This window comes from Littorina saxatilis, linkage group LG9, assembly GCF_037325665.1.
Source record: "Littorina saxatilis isolate snail1 linkage group LG9, US_GU_Lsax_2.0, whole genome shotgun sequence".
Taxonomy (NCBI): domain Eukaryota; kingdom Metazoa; phylum Mollusca; class Gastropoda; order Littorinimorpha; family Littorinidae; genus Littorina; species Littorina saxatilis.
In genome coordinates this window covers 53,224,103-53,241,602 of record NC_090253.1, presented here as the reverse complement: position 1 = coordinate 53,241,602, position 17,500 = coordinate 53,224,103, and the positions used below count along the sequence as shown (strand labels likewise).

Genomic DNA, 17,500 nt, shown 5'->3' with positions numbered 1-17,500 from the left:
TTAAGTAGTCAAAGACATGAATTTGTATACATTTCTCTAGTGTTTTGCCAACACAGCTTAGGAGGGAGATTGGACGATAATTACTACATGTATCTTTGTTCCCCTTTTTATGAACTGGTGAAACGTGGGCTATTTTCCAAACTGACGGAAAAAGTCCTTCATGTAAAGACCGATTAAACAGTGCAGTTAGGCTGTCACAAATCACTTCGCAGCTCTCAATTAAAATTCGATTGTGGATTTCGTCTGGACCGACTGCTTTTGTTTTGTCTAGTTTGTTAATCGTATTTTTAACTTCTTCGACTGAAAGTGTGAGATTGTTTATTCTGCAAGGAAGCCTTGGTACTTCAGGAATGTCTGACATATCGTCTTCGACAATGGACTGTTGGATAAAGAAGTCGTTGAACAAGTTTGCCTTTTCTAGGTTAGTATAGTAGGTTGTTCCGTTTGACGTCAAAGGAGGAATTTCATTGGGGTTTGATCCTTTCTTTGATAAGAATGATTTAACTAGTTTCCACCAATTTTTAGTGCCAAAGTTATCTCCACTGGATACTTTTTTGTCTAATTCTTTTATATATTCTAATTTCCGATTACGAATTGTGTCAGTATAATTATTGCGAGACATACGAAAGTGTTCCCAGGCCTCAGGTGTGTTTAGTCGCACTGCTGTATCATGAACTGATCTTTTTTTGTCGCGTAGTTTTATAATTTCCTCTGTCATCCATGGTGCGTCTTGATCGCGAACAGTTATTGTCTTTACTGGCATGCATAGTCTTGCGACACTTAACAGCTTTTCGGAAAATGACCTGGCAGCTTCGTTGACAGTGTGTAGCGTTGCAATGTTCATCCAGTCGATTTTCCTCAATTCGATAAGGAATTTTTCTTTGTTTAATTTGGAATAGTTAAATATTGTTCTTTTAGATGCAGGAGTTTTATGTATGTGTTTCTTGATTGTCGCACATGGCACAGAATGGTCGCTGCAAATAGGGGGTAGAACGTTAATGCTTTGCACGATGTCTACACTCGAGGTAAGAATAAGGTCAATGCATGACGATGTTGTTTCTGTAACGCGGGTCGGAAGTGTAACTAGTTGTTGTAGACTGTTTAAAGTGATAATATCAAGAAGATGCTGCGACGGGTTGTTTGTAAAATCTGAATTTAAATCACCAAGAATAATAAACATATGCTCTGAAGCGGCGACATTTTTAATTGACTGATCGATGAGTTTCCAGTATTCTACATTAGAGTTAGGCGGCCTATAAAATGTACCTATTAACAGCGTATCCTGGTTTAATCTAGTTTCAACCCATACGGCCTCAAGCTGGGGGATCAGAAGGTCATGCCTTGGTTTGCACACAAGACTGTTTTTCACGTATACTGCTACCCCGCCGTGGGGGTCGTTAGGTCTGTCTTTACGAATTGGGGGGTGATAACCGTGATGGGAGTAATCTGTAAATGAGCTGTTGTAATACTGTAACAGCATAAGCTAGTTGACGGATGAATGAATAGTATTGAGTAAGAGTGGAATTATTATTTTGTGGAGAAGTTTATTTAAGAATTGAAACTTATAGAAACGTAAACTGTTTACACAGCACCCCGGTAGGAGTAGGTTTGTTTGTTTGTTTATTTGTTGCTTAACGTCCAGCCGACTACGCAGAGCCATATCAGGACGAGGAAGGGGGGGATGAAGGGGGCCACTTGTCAAGCGATTCCTGTTTACAAATGCACTAACCCATTACTTGTGTCCCAGCAGGCTTTAGTAAAACTAAATTAATACCTACTGGAAGATTACCAGTTTCCAGTATGTTAAAATAGGCTTAACCTATCTACTGCTGGACTTACATCAGAACACTAACAGATTAAACTATACATGAATCGCGAGACAAGCGACAAGAGAAGAGATTTTTGGAAAAAATACAGGTGAATGAGCAAGAAGGCAGAAAAAAGAAAAGAATTCATGAAGAAAAAGAGAGCATGCCAGGAAAGAGGAACCAAAAATCTACCTAACAGCAAACTAGAAAGCTCCTGCGGTTCCAAAAACAGGAGGGGCCTTTAATTTCATAACCGCAGTGCCCCACTGCGGGAGGTAGGAGTAGGATGCGCTCAACCGAGGGGTAAACGTGACGAGAAGTTTGGCATCCCCTCCTTGCTGCCAGGACAAGGAAGGTCGGCGCAGGGTTGGAGCGCAGCGCAGGAGAACTTGTTTTTGGTGGAACCCCACCCCATATCACCATGAAGGTCGACTGTCATAGGTGTGATATGGAGCAAGTGTCGAACCCGCTGAACCGTGAGTAAACGGAATTGTGTGTCGCAAGAGAATGTGCGCACCTAAGAAGTTGTGTAGAAGGATTGTGCGAATCCAGAATAATACTTGTAACCACTGAACTGTGAGTTGACAAGTGAGGTAACCAGCTAAGTTGTGTAGAAAAGGATTGGGCGAATCCAGAATAGTGTGTGCGGCCACTGAACTGTGAGTTGACACGTGAAGTAACCAGCTAAGTATGTGTGAATATTGAACCTAGAGTCAACAAGGACGAAGTCATCGAGGGACAGGACATTCATCTTCATACTAATCAAGTTATTGATATGTTCTAGTGAATGCAAGAGAATTTAATTGTATGTGAGTTATTATATGTTGTGATTACTTGTGGTGACTTGTGATTACTTGAATATAGGTACGAGGGCAAAGGGCAAAAGTGTGTTTAGTCTTTGTACCTAGTTTGAATGCTGTGTGTGTGCGAAATGGAGTGAATTGTAAACAGAGTAGAGCACGCATTTTTCTTTCTGATAGAGTATTAACAACACACAGACATTTTCACGAAAAAACCCTCCGTAACAGGCAGTCGCTGATGTCTGCTGATGTGGCTTTTGTATATCTCCTGTAAGGGACAATTACAGTGTAAGAGACTCAATGGACCCTGTAAATATCATCATAAACAATATATTTATCATTATCACCTTCAGTTTAAAAGACCAACAACATCAGCAACAACAACAAACAGACAATCATGACGAAGAGTCTTTGATTATCAATTCACCATGACAACTGATCTACTCAATTGCTGGAGCTACTATAGTGACGCCCTCATTGTTTAGAACTCTTAAACGTGCCACATGAAAGCAGACAGCGGAAAAAAGCAGAACATCGTCTCAACAGACTGCGACACATAACGAAGTATTATTGAGTACAAACTCTCTTCATAAGCTGGATGCTGTGATCAGACTGTGATGTTACTGTAAAACAAAGTATGATTAAGTTATGCTGTCCATGTATGTCACCCTGCATCACGTCCCAGGACCGACAAGACAAGCTACAGTAGGAGCACAAAGAAAGAACGTTACCTAGTTCAGACAGATCTGATTTCAGACGGGTCAGTAGCTGGCTGTCAAATACGATGTCACCCACATCCTTGACCTTGGCGGTCGTTCCACTCTCTGACTCAAGGTCGTCCAGACGTAACTTCAGCTGCTTCAGCATCTGCAGGAGTGCGTCATCAGGGGCTGACGTCACCAGGTGATCGATGTTACCAGAGTTTGACGTCATCGCTGCCCGCGCTTTCTCCATGTCAGCAAATGACGTCATTGTTGCATCTTCTTCTTTCTGAATGAGGTCATGGACCTGCTGACGTCACTTCTCACAACACTGATCAATGTCATCAAAGACGTCATCCGCCTTCTTGTGCATGCCCTTGAACTTATCTTTGGCAACCTTCATCTGAAACATTATGACGTGTCACAAAATACAGGTATGGATGAACAACCTTAACCGGCACGGTTGGCCCAGTGGTAAGGCGTCCGCCCCGTGATCGGGAGGTCGTGGATTCGAACCCCGGCCGGGTCATACCTAAGACTTGGCAATCTAGTGGCTGCTCCGCCTGGCGTCTGGCATTATGGGGTTAGTGCTAGGACTGGTTGGTCCGGTGTCAGAATAATGTGTGACTGGGTGAGACATGAAGCCTTTTCTGCGACTTCTGTCTTGTGTGTGGCGCACGTTATATGTCAAAGCAGCACCGCCCTGATATGGCCCTTCGTGGTCGGCTGGGCGTTAAGCAAAAAAAAATATAAAAAAATTAAATGAACAACCTTCATCTGAAACAATATGACGTGTCACAAAATGCAGGTAGGAATGAACAACCTTCATCTGAAACAATATGACGTGTCACAAAATGCAGGTAGGGATGAACAACGTTCATCTGAAACAATACGTGTCACAAAATGCAGGTAGGGATGGACAACCTTAATCTGAAACAATATGAAGTGTCACAAAATGCAGGTAGGGATGAACAACCTTCATCTGAAACAAGATGATGTGTCACAAAATGCAGGTAGGATGAACCACCTCCATCTGAAACAATATGTTTCACAAAATACAGGTAGCGATGAACAACCCTAGCTTACAGTACTATTTAAAGTTAACGTTCTGGACTGGTGATTACATGTTGTCTTTGTTGTTGCATTAACAATATTTATAAATATTTAAAAAAAATCGACTGACAGTTTATGTGGGCCATAAGGGCCGCACGGTTGCTTAGAGACGCATTACCATGATTGTGCTTACACAGACAACACGCGCCAAAGGGGGGGGGGGGGGGGGGGGGAAGGAACAGGTCGTACTAAACAGGACCTACACAATGACGGAGAACACACACACCTGTTTTGCCAGTCCTGCTGCTATCTCCTTCAGTCTCTGTGACTGTTGTGTCAGCTCTGTCCTCTTCTCTCTCGCCACGTCTGTGATGGCCTTCACGTCTGGGCAGCTGCGGTGATTGGTTGTAGCACACAGCATGCAAATGAGCTCTTGGTGGGCGGAGCAGTAGAGTTCAGCCGGCCTATTGGAGTGGTTGTTACATGTTGCCTGGTGGTTTGCAGCCAATCGCTTTGCAGTTAGTTTATTGAGCTGTTCCAGGGTGTGGTCTCTAGTTCCAGGAAGTTTCTGGTGATGGCTGGTGCATGCCTTGCACAGTTTGATACTGCATGCAAAGCAGTATGACGTTGCTGTGACGTTGTTTTCACACATGGCACAGATATGTGAACCAGTTAGTACATTGTGACTTTCCACCAGAGCTGGGGTGCCGAAGTCGGTAGGAAGTGAGTCAACCTTGGTGGCCAGCTGACCTTGGCCTTGCTGTGTGGAGGAGAGAATGGGGGCTCTGCAGAGGGGGCAACCCCCCTGTCCCCCTTCCTTCTGTAGCCAGGACAGAACACAGTCACGGCACGCTAGGTGGTTGCAAGGCAGCAGTTTGGGGTTGGTGAAATCGTCATGGCAGACTGGACACTCTGTGTCTGCGCTTGTCACACCGGCCATGATACACTCTCAGGATTCCCAACTTTCCTGCAAATTTGAACTGATTTGTAACAGTGGAAAAGATGAAAAAGTACAGAACGGGGTAAATATAGTAACGGCACGTGTACACTGTACAGTACAACTAAACTAGATTACAAAACGCTTTACGTTTGGCACTGTTCTAATATCAAATATACAAACAAATACACAAATAAACAAACAAACACACAAACAGACAAATAAATCACAGACCTAGGAACTCCTGTTTTTCATTTGGAGTATTCTCAAGAAACACACAGGACAAAATATGAAATACACAGAAGGAAAATCTCCAGAAAAGTACAGACGATATAGTAGACCACAAACACATCACAGAATACTACAAACACCACAGAATACTACACACACCACATGCACACAATAATACAAACACACCACACAATAATACAAACACCACACAATAATGCAAACACACCACACAATACCACACACACAACACAATAATACACACTTCACACAATAATACACACACCACACATTAATACAAACACACCAGACAATACTAAACACACCCCACAATATTACACACACCACACAACAATACACACACCACACAATAATACACACACCACACAATATTACACACACCACACAATAATACACACACCACACAATAATACACACACCACACAATATTACACACACCACACAACAATACACACACCACACAATAAAACACACACCACACAATAATACAAACGCACAACACAATAATACACACACCACACAATAATACACACACCACACAATAATACACACATACCACACATTAATACACACACAACACAATAATACACACACCACACAATAATACACACACCACACAATAATACACACACCACACAATAATACACACACCACACAATAATACACACACCACACAATAATACACACACCACACAATAATACACACACCACACAATAATACACACACCACACAATAATTCACACACCACTAAAACTGCATACACTGCAAAGTACAGACACGCAAACTACACGCAGACCACACACACAATACAACAGTACAGAGTCAATGCATACTTTGTACAATCACAGTTAGTGCAACAAAATACTACGTGCATATTACAGGTATTAGACAAGAGCAGAGTCAACACACAAACTTTCAGACACAACACAGAGAAAAACTCATTCCACATGCAGATCACAGACACATTGAGAAGAGCTTAGTACACTCTGTGACTGCAATTCAAGTGACCCACTCAGTCAAGATAGGAATTAAGTCTCTCGGGATTCCCAACGTGAGTTACAAATACGCAGGACAGTATATGCAATCTCTACATAAACTACGTTCAGATACAATCTCTATATGAACTACGTTCAGATTATACAGACAAAACAAAAAAGAATACACACTACAGGCTGGTTATCGGCGTAAAATAATAACATACACAGTACAGATACAGAAGAACATACACTGCATGCAGACTACAGGAACATTTTGTTGCAGTTCTTTTCTCTCTCACATTAGCCTATATAACAGCACGACTCTACAGTGAAAGCTGTTTGTGATTTCTTCACTAAATGATAAGCGACACACTAGATTTGATTACTGCGTCCTTCTATAACAATTCCTTCACTCTCCCTCAGTGTCAGCCCGCAGATAAACATCTGTGTTAAAATCAAATCAATAAAAACCTAAAGATGACTGAATTAAGAATCATACCGCAGATCCATACTTCATCTTTGAACACACAGATAGTCACACACACACACACGCACGCGTACGCACACTGACACACACTCACACACACAAACACACACACATGCACGCACGCACTCATACGCACGCACGCACGCAAACACACACACACACACACGCACACACACACACACACACACACACACACACACACACACACACACACACACACACACACACACACACTTGCTGGATTCGAAAACAGTTCTACCCGACCACCATCCAGTGAGTTATACTGGACTTTCAAATGTAATTCCCTAATCTATTAAAATGTTTCATGGCTCTGGCTCTGTCAGCACAGGCCTGACTGAAAACGCATCTTCTTTCACTTGCGTACACATGATCCCCCCCCCCCCCCCCCCCCCCCCAGGACTGCATCTCGGTGACTATCATAAGCTGCTGCTTCAACGCTGTTTTCACGTGTGTCCATGTTGTTGAATGTGTATGTGATATATGGCTTTTTCTCATTCCGTTGCTTTGTCATGTTTTTGAGCTTTGAGTATTGTTTGCATGGAGTTCGGTATTGATTTTGCTTGTATGGCTTTGCTTGTATGACTTTGTTTTGCCTTTACCCTGTTTGCTTGGTCTTGCGTGCTTGGAGTGTGTTAAGCTTTTGTGTTTGCTTGCATGGAGTATGCTGAGTATGCTATGTTATGTAGATTGTGGGTCTTGTTCATTGTGTATGGTTTTATTATTAGTTATGTTAATTCTAGTTATTGTAAAGCGCATTGAGCATATATATGATTATGCGCTATAGCAAATGTCCATTATTATTATTATTATTATTATGAACCTTTTGAAGCTCATTTAGGTTAGCTAAAAACGTTGATTTCTCGGGAAACTGCAGCTTGGAAACCTTCTTACTTTTCGAAGAATGCATTGAAACCGAAAGTAGGAAATGACAGCATATCTGAACTTGTTTCTCTTTAAACAGTTTGTGCGCAGAGTGCAGAGGAACATAACAAAGCGTTCTGCCCTTCAGTATACAAATGTCTTTTTCAACACACCACTGCACAAGTAACACCAGTCTTGCCTTTCGTTCCACTGACCTACATTCAAGTAGCTGACATTCTCTTCAGTGCAGTCATACCGAGCGTTCTACCGCTGACAACTGACGGCACACAGTGACACACACAATACACAGACCAGCGCTGTCGTTTCGATAGTTCGACACACACACACACACATCATCATTATCACTCAGACTGTGGTGGTCAAAAGACAGAAAGGGTTACCTGTCAGGTGTCAGCAGGGATGGTTTGATTTGCTCGCTGCGCTCAACACAACACGAAGTATCGTCAATGCGGAAGTGGGTGGTTGATCCATGGGAGGTAACTCTGTGCAGTCGTGTTGCTCTGTGATTATCTGCGGCTGTAGTTCCACAGGCGCCAGACACAGCGAGAGAAGCTTCGTTCTGTTCTTCTGTCTTATGGACGGTATGTCTGCATAGCGCAGGGTAGGGTACGGTGTGTGTGTGTGTGTGTGTGTGTGTGTGTGTGTGTGTGTGTGTGTGTGTGTGTGTGTGTGTGTGTGTTTGTGTGTGCGTGCGTGCACGTGTGTGTGTGTTTGTGTGTGCGTGTGTGTGTGTGCGCGTGCGTGCGTGTGTGTGTGTGGGTGTGTACATGTGCATGTGTGTGTGTGTCAGTGTGTGTGTGTGTGTGTGTGTGTGTGTGTGTGTGTGTGTATGTGTGTGTGTGTGACCAGGGTCAACTCAGTTATTGGAAGCGCTCGGTGTGACGAACACTCACGTTCTTGAAGTGTTTGCTAAACACATGACACGTCTGTAGCTTCTCTCGCCTTGCCTTATTTAGATAAATTACTTTTTCTGTGAAGGACAAACGACGATTTTAAATGTTTATGTGTAAGATGATAGACTCGATGATGGTCTGTTACTTATTGCTTACACCCGTTACTTCTCATCGCGAACTGCAGGTGTAGACCATGAAACTGTGGTGTAATTGTATTAAATCTAACAGGTGTAGACCATGAAACTGTGGTGTAATTGTATTAAATCTAACAGGTGCAAGATTGCAACACGTATCTTATGGAGTCAGATTCAAAGTTGCAGCTGTCGTTTGTTCTTTGTCGAAAAACATATTTTATAGGACAGCTCTTTCATTGTTTTGAGTATCAATATTTGGCTGCGTCCGGTCCAGGAGAATGCTTTTCAGCATGGAGTCGTTAAGGTCAATGTATTAGCTTGAACGTAAAATAACCTGGTTTAAGTCAAGTGGGTTTTTTTGTGGTTTTTTACCAAATATATATATTTATTTTAAAAAATAGTTGCACTTCCTATAAGTTGTATTCACTCACTTTACTACCTCGTAATGTTTTACGGCAATACGCTAGAAACAGAAATCGGACTTTTGGTATTGACCTGACGTACTCTTCATGTCTCACTTCCCAATCTTTCATCCATCCATCCATCTATCCATCCATCAACCCATTCATCCATCAATCCATCAACCCATCCATCAACCCATTCATCCATCCATCAATTCATTCTCCATTTGCACTATTCAGCCACTGATCATTTCTTTATTTTATTGTATCAGACTCCCCAAGATTGGTTTTCAACAATACTATTGTCATTTTACTATCTATTCGTCAAAACTAGAACTGTCGCCTTTCAGAATATTAAGAACAAAGTTGAACAAAATATAAACACAGATTACACACACGCAATGAGCATGCTTGCACAGTGATGTTACAACATATGGGATAACATTTAATTAAAAAAAATACTTGAGAAGATTAACCAGCATCATAATCAAATAATCATGAAAAATAACTTCAACGTGTTAATTTCATAACCACGATCTCTATTGTCTCAGACTGACAAGCCGTTTCCACAGCGACAGCACAAAACATCGGATAGAAATCCTTATTATACTTTCAAAGATTAACCAGCACCATAATAAAACTATTATGAAAATATCAGTTCGACGTTTTAATTCAATTATTATGAACTCTATTGCCAAAGAAACTTCGGATATAAATCACAAAGTAAATAACTAGCAGCTTTAAAACAGAACCGCGCAAATACAAGTTCAATATCTTATCACAAATCATAAAATACACTTTCGAAGACAGGGCGGGGATGTAGCTCAGTCGGTAGCGCGCTGGATTTGTATCCAGTTGGCCGCTGTCAGCGTGAGTTCGTCCCCGGGCCACGTTAGGCGAGAGATTTATTTCTCAGAGTCAACTTTGTGTGCAGACTCTCCTCGGTGTCCGAACACCCCCGTGTGTACACGCAAGCACAAGACCAAGTGCGCACGAAAAAGATCCTGTAATCCATGTCAGAGTTCGGTGGGTCATAGAAACACGAAAATACCCAGCATGCTTCCTCCGAAAGCGGCGTATGGCTGCCTAAATGGCGGGGTAAAAACGGTCATACACGTAAAAGCCGCGGGAGTTTCAGCCCATGAACGTTAACGAACAAACAAACAAACTTTCGAAGACTTTTCAGCATCTCAAAAGGATTCACTGGAATGTCAGTACAACTATCCAGCCCTGAAAGTCCAACAAATTGTGTACTCGCCTTTGGCTAATGATTCTGAAAATGTACTAGCCAGAGAGCAAACTTTACTAGCCAAACCAACAATTTGTTTCAGCAACTTTACTCGATAAACATTTCTACTCGCCGGTTACATGTTTCTACTCGCCATGGCGAGTAAAATACTCGCCACTTTAAGACGTGTTATATTCAGCATTCAGACGTTATACTCTGGACTCTACAGTCATTGCTAGCACTCTCCAAGCAAACTAGCACTACGGTCTTGCTACGATATATAAGACAAAGAGGTGGTACATGGTACATGAACATACAACATCAGCAGAAGCCTCGATCAGCAGAAAAAAACACGATTTGAACGTGCATACACAATACAACTATTCTTGGTATTCCTATTTTGGAGACTTGAAATCCATATTGTAAAACAATTTATTTTCTTTTTTCATCGGAATGAGTTGATATAATATATATGTATCGATTGGACATTGGATTTCCCTTCTTTGAGTCATGTGACGTCAGAGGCCTACAAAACTTTTTATCGCATTTTTACTGATGACAAAACATGCTGTTGTCATTGGTTAACTAGGAACTGTATATCAATTGACATCGCGCAGGAAGTTCCCAGCGAATTTGATATCGCGCAGGAAGTAGTTCATCAATTTTAATTTTGAAGAATAAAATCTCACCTGAAGGAAACAAATGTCTCCCTTTTTTTTAAATCACAAATTTAAAAAGAAAAGTAATTGAATCAGAAAGATTAAGCTGTGCAATGAATAAAATCAAACTGTTCCCACCCAGCTTTAACAGAGAAGTAGTAGAAAAGAATGTTACAATCTTACCGACTGAGGTAGTTGGAACAGCCATAAACAAAGCTGACCTTGAAAGTACCAGTAGTGGCAGTACTTACTTAGAAAACTGTGAGATCTCTTGCAGTGTTTCAGCGCACATCACTCACACAAAGGCAGGAAATGAGCAGCCGATTTAAACAGTTCGCACCTGCATGAACCATTGTCCACCTTTCTTAGTCGTAGCCATACAACATCAACCGAACAACTTTCAGCATCTATCACAGTCACAGCGCCGTCGGAGGACGCCATTTTGGATGAGTCGTAAGCGAGACTGAGCTTCGACAACATTATTATGCAATCCGCCGATACCGACAAATACCTGGAAGCTTTCTTGGGCACAGAAAATGAGCTAGAGGACTTTGCTGATACTGCCTGGCGCACTTCAGTTCCAGCCATCGTTCAGAATTGCCAAATCGAACAGTCAAAAAGAGTACGACTGAGGAAGTAACTGGGACATTCTGATGATTCTCCGTTCGTTGTTCCTTCGAACTGGCAACTCCACTGAACTTGTTAGCCTTTGTTGATGATCAGTTTCAACCGTATATTTTTGTTCTTTTTTCATTATAAATGCCTTATTTTGTCTGAGAAAAAGAACCAGTTACTGAAAAATAAAAGTAAGAGCAGCAAAGTTACGCGGAAAGCAGGAAAAGACAACCCAACATTTCCAACATTAAATACAAGGCAGTAGCCTCCCTTGCGTTTGTCTGACTTCTTAGGTAGGTTTATGATTCCTACTGTTCCGAAATCGAATGCGATAAAATCGTTATCGTTAGATTTGACTGTGATATCAACATTTATCAGTCTGAATGTCTCGAAAGGCTGAATCATCGATCTGATATGAGTTCAGCTTTCTCGACATTCAGACTGATAAATGTTGATATCACAGTCAAATCTAACGATAACTAATAATAATTGGGCGTTTCAGGTTGACCGAAACTTTAAAGGAACTACAAAACACACGTCATGTGTTTGATTGCATGTGTGTGTGCTGTTTAATGTCAAAACAACAACAAAGTCAGTACATGACGTGTGTTTTGTAGTTCCTTTGAAGTTTCGGTCAACCTGAAACGCCCAAATATGAAGCTTATGTGTTTGATTGCATGTGTGTGTGCCCGGCCTCGTTCAATCGTCAAAACAACAACAAAGTCATAGTACCTGAAAGGAATTCGATCGATACATAAATGTTATTTGCGTGTTTGACCAAAATATGACATTTTACACAGATCTCCACAGTCATTGTTCACCTCGACCGCTAGCGCGGTCTCGGAGAACAATGACTGTCTCGATCTGTGTAAAATGTCATATTTTGGTCAAACACGCAAATAACGTATAATGTATGTATTGGTGGAACTGCCTACATTTCTTTCTTGTTCTTGTATTTTAGTTTTTTCATGTACCCCCATGTGGTTTCTTGAAATAAATTTGCCTTGCCTTGCCTTGCCTTGCCTTGGCTGATAACAGGAGGAATGGAGATGTAGGAAAGGGTATTGGTATTGGTAATAATGATGATGATTCTGATGCTGCTGATGACGAGGAGTCGGAGGACGACCACGACGATAATAACAACGACAACAACGATGACAGAAACATAACATGAAAAGTTGGTCGTTGATGATGACGATCACGATGATGATAATTATAATGATTACTGAAAGCGTCAATCATTATATAAAAAAAGAAGTTAATCGCAAAGTGATCAACGTATTAAACAGCAGTTGATACCAAATGGCATTTTACAGTGAAACCATGACGTCAGACAGGCGACATGACGTGGTGCAGAGTACACAGAGTGGTGGCGGTGTGGATCAGGCCAGGTCCAGCTCATAGCGGCCTCCCATACGGTGACAGCCTTCAAAGCCACTGTCCCACCGGACACTCACCCAGCCTTGTACTCCCTCTGAACGGATCTTCGTCACGGTGCCCGGTCCTCCCCCGTCCTGCACACAGTACACACTGCTCACTGCTCTGTTGGGTCACACAGGTGGTGGGGGTGGGAGGGATATGGAGGAGTTCGGGTGGCAGGTTTAAGCGATGGGGTAGCGAAAGGATAACAGAGACCAACATGATGATCACAATCATGTCCAAAATAGGTCCCAACTACCTCTGAGGACTTTAAACCCCCAAAGTCAGTCAGACCACAGCTCCTTGGGAGGGGAGGGGGGGGGGGAGATGGCGGGGGAAGGACATTTTGGGAGGATAAAAGGGGGGGGCGGGGAGAGGGGGGGCTGATGGTGGCGCGAAAAGAGAAAGGATAGATGACTTCTTTGTCGGACGGAAGTTGTGAAGTAAGGAATACCAAAGGGATAATAGAAGGGTGAGGTGGAGGCTCGGAACAAGACGGGGAATGGGAGGGGAGGTAACTCATGGGAAGACACAATGATCAAGGAGGGCAAACAACTGCTTACTGCTCTGTGTCAACACAAGTAGGGGGGGTGGGGATATGAGGGGACCGGAGGAGCAGAGGGGGGGGGGGGGGGTGGAGAAGAAAAGCGGAGGGAGGGGATTGGGGTATTTTAGGGGCTAACTGATAAGAGAACCGAGAAAAGAGAACGGACATGAAAGGTGTTCCTAAAATAATCCTCACCACAATAGTGTCCGTCCCCCCTCCCCTTTACCTCAGTTTTAATTCTGTTGCCACTTCTGTTAAGACGACAGAACCAGGATGTAGGTGAGACATACAGCACAGGGACACCAGCACTCACCATATTGTCATATCTCCAGTCCGGTCCCCGTCTGACCCTGTCCCCCACCTTCAGGACTGCTGCCAGGTCTGCTCTCCTTGGTTTGGCTGTAGCTGTTTGTCCTGTCAACACACACACACACACACACACACACACACACACACACACACACACACACACACACAAACTCACACACACACACACACACACACACACACACACAAACACACATACATACACACTCATTTTTCTAATGTAGATAATGTGGTAAAGTAAACGAATAAAGATGGACATTGATGATAGTCACAGACGAACCAAGCGAAACTGTACACGGAAATCAACCAACCAAAGGAACCTTTCTTTGCTGCATAAGTTAAGCGGAAACATCTTTCTGACACGATTGACCAAACCGTCTTGCGCTGACTGTGTGCACCATGTTCATTACCTGAAGATGGGGTGGTCGTTGTGGAAGTCGCTGATGGTGATGCTGATGTCTGCTGATGTGGCTGTTGTATATCTCCTGGAAGGGACAATTACAGTGTAAGACACTCAATGGACCCTGTAAATATCATCATAAACAATATATTTATCATTATCACCTTCAGTTTAAAAGACCAACAACATCAGCAACAACAACAAACAGACAACCATGACAAAAAGTCTTTGATTATCAATTCACCATGACAACTGATCAGCTCAATTGATTGAGCTACTATAGTGACGCCCTCATTAGTTAGAACTCTGAGAAATGCCACATGAAAGCAGACAGCGGAACAAAGAACATCGTCTACACAGACTGCGACGCATAACAAAGTATTATTGAGTACACGCTCTCCTCATAAGCTGGATGCTGTGATCAGACTGTGATGTTATTGTAAAACAAAGTATGATTAAGTTATGCTGTCCATGTATGTCACCCTGTATCACGTCCCAGGACCGACAAGACAAGCTACAGTAGGAGCACAAAGAAAGAACGTTACCTAGTTCAGACAGATCTGATTTCAGACGGGTCAGTAGCTGGCTGTCAAATACGATGTCACCCACATCCTTGACCTTCGCAGTCGTTCCACTCTCTGACTCAAGGTCGTCCAGACGTAACTTCAGCTGCTTCAGCATCTGCAGGAGTGCGTCATCAGGGGCTGACGTCACCAGGTGATCGATGTTACCAGAGTTTGACGTCATCGCTGCCCGCGCTTTCTCCATGTCAGCAAATGACGTCATTGTTGCATCTTCTTCTTTCTGAATGAGGTCATGGACCTGCTGACGTCGCTTCTCACTACACTGCTGAAGGTCATCAAAGACATCATCCGCCTTCTTGTGCATGCCCTTGAACTTCTCTTTGGCAACCTTCATCTGAAACAATATGACGTGTCACAAAATGCAGGTAGGGATGAACAGGTATGGATGAACAACCTTCATCTGAAACAATATGACGTGTCACAAAATACAGGTAGGGATGAACAACCTTCATCTGAAACAATATGACGTGTCACAAAATGCAGGTAGGGATGAACAACCTTCATCTGAAACAATATGACGTGTCACAAAATACAGGTAGGGATGAACAACCTTCATCTGAAACAATATGACGTGTCACAAAATGCAGGTAGGGATGAACAACCTTCATCTGAAACAATATGACGTGTCACAAAATACAGGTAGGGATGAACAACCCTTGTAGTATTATTGAAACTAAAAAAGATTTTTAAGTTAAACGTTCTGGACTGGCGATTACATGTTGTCTTTGTTGTTGCATTAACATTATATTTAAATATTTAAAAAAAACATCGACTGAGAGTGTATGTGGGCCATAAGGGCCACACGGTTGCTTAGTGACGCATAACCATGACTTCTGACTTCTGACTTCCGACTTCCGACTTCCGACTTCTGACTTCTGACGTCTGACTTCTGACTTCTGACTTCTGACTTCTGACCACACTTGTTAGCAGTGCCTGCTCAGTTGGTGGCAGTGAGAATGCTAAGGACGGGGGTGTTTTTCCTACCTCGGAGGAATTTCTTGTTTCTAAATATTAAAAAACAAAATCGACTGACAGTGTATGTGGGCCATAATGGCCGCACGGTTGCTTAGAGACGCATAACCATGATTGTGCTTGCACAGACAGCACGGGAGGAAGGGGCGGGAAGGGACAGGTCGTACTGAACAGGACCTACACAATGACGGAGAACACACACACCTGTTTTGCCAGTCCTGCTGCTATCTCCTTCAGTCTCTGTGACTGTTGTGTCAGCTCTGTCCTCTTCTCTCTCGCCACGTCTGTGATGGCCTTCACCTCTGGGCAGCTGCGGTGATTGGTTGAATCACACAGTATGCAAATGAGCTCTTGGTGGGCGGAGCAGTAGAGTTCAGCCGGCCTATTGGAGTGGTTGTTACATGTTGCCTGGTGGTTTGCAGCCAATCGCTTTGCAGTTAGTTTATTGAGCTGTTCCAGGGTGTGGTCTCTAGTTCCAGGAAGTTTCTGGTGATGGCTGGTGCATGCCTTGCACAGTTTGATACTGCATGCAAAGCAGTATGACGTTGCTGTGACGTTGTTTTCACACATGGCACAGATATGTGAACCAGTTAGTACATTGTGACTTTCCACCAGAGCTGCGGTGGCGAAGTCGGTAGGGAGCGAGTCAACCATGGTGGCCAGCTGACCTTGACCTTGCTGTGTGGAGGAGAGAATGGGGGCTCTGCAGAGGGGGCAACCCCCCTGTCCCCCTTCCTTCTGTAGCCAGGACAGAACACAGTCACGGCACGCTAGGTGGTTGCAAGGCAGCAGTTTGGGGTTGGTGAAATCGTCATGGCAGACTGGACACTCTATGTCTGCGCTTGTCACACCGGCCATGATACACTCTCAGGATTCCCAACTTTCCTGCAAACTTGAACTGATTTTCAACAGTGGAAAAGCTGAAGAAGGACGGGGTAAATATAGTAACACCAAGTGTACACTGTACAATACAACTAAACTAGATTACAAAATGCTTTGCGTTTGGCACTGTTCTAATATTAAATAAACAAACAAATACACACATAAACAAACAAACACACAAACAAACAAATAAATTACAGACCTGGGAACTCCTGTTTTGCATTTGGAGTATTTTCAAAGAAACTTGGTGTATTTTCAAAGAAACTTGGTGTATTTTCAAAGAAACTTGGTGTATTTTCAAAGAAACTTGGAGTATTTTCAAAGAAACTTGGAGTATTTTCAAAGAAACTTGGAGTATTTTCAAAGAAACTTGGAGTATTTTCAAAGAAACTTGGTGTATTTTCAAAGAAACTTGGAGTATTTTCAAAGAAACTTGGAGTATTTTCAAAGAAACTTGGTGTATTTTCAAAGAAACTTGGTGTATTTTCAAAGAAACTTGGTGTATTTTCAAAGAAACTTGGAG

At 42.7% G+C, this 17,500-nt stretch overlaps 3 protein-coding genes across 5 annotated transcripts in view; all 3 read right to left on the bottom strand.

Moving 5' to 3' along the window:
- LOC138976492 (transcription intermediary factor 1-beta-like) overlaps positions 1-17,500 on the bottom strand; it is a 98,886-nt gene that overhangs the window by 17,130 nt on the left and 64,256 nt on the right. The gene's annotated exons all lie outside the window — the stretch shown is intronic.
- Positions 2,326-3,709, bottom strand: LOC138976952 (uncharacterized). Its single transcript, XM_070349846.1, has 3 exons — positions 3,340-3,709; positions 2,809-2,876; positions 2,326-2,382 (listed from the first exon to the last, which is right to left on the bottom strand). Exons 1-3 carry the CDS (start codon positions 3,578-3,580, stop codon positions 2,326-2,328), a joined length of 366 nt encoding a protein of 121 aa, XP_070205947.1. The 5' UTR covers positions 3,581-3,709.
- Positions 11,728-17,500, bottom strand: part of LOC138976493 (transcription intermediary factor 1-beta-like) — an 8,178-nt gene continuing 2,405 nt past the window's right edge. The window contains exons 2-6 of one of the 3 annotated variants that reach the window (XM_070349362.1): positions 16,300-16,980; positions 15,085-15,457; positions 14,550-14,624; positions 14,126-14,226; positions 11,728-13,360 (exon numbers count right to left, since the gene is read on the bottom strand). In XM_070349362.1, the coding sequence (XP_070205463.1) occupies positions 13,229-13,360; positions 14,126-14,226; positions 14,550-14,624; positions 15,085-15,457; positions 16,300-16,953 (1,335 nt within the window). In that variant the 5' untranslated portion in view covers positions 16,954-16,980 and the 3' untranslated portion in view covers positions 11,728-13,228. Of the gene's footprint in view, positions 13,361-14,125; positions 14,227-14,549; positions 14,625-15,084; positions 15,458-16,299; positions 17,016-17,500 lie in introns of all 3 variants that reach the window. The other 2 variants (XM_070349360.1, XM_070349361.1) reach the window with 2 other exon arrangements.

Excerpts from the sequence above, each read along its gene's own strand:
- LOC138976952 (XM_070349846.1), bottom strand. The coding sequence starts at position 3,580 with ATGACGTCATTTGCTGACATGGAGAAAGCGCGGGCAGCGATGACGTCA. Across the intron at positions 2,877-3,339 it reads ATCAGATCTGTCTGAACTAG|GAGATATACAAAAGCCACAT; the intron begins GTAACGTTCTTT and ends TGTCCCTTACAG. Across the intron at positions 2,383-2,808 it reads GAGGGTTTTTTCGTGAAAAT|TTCAGTGGTTACAAGTATTA; the intron begins GTCTGTGTGTTG and ends GTCAACTCACAG.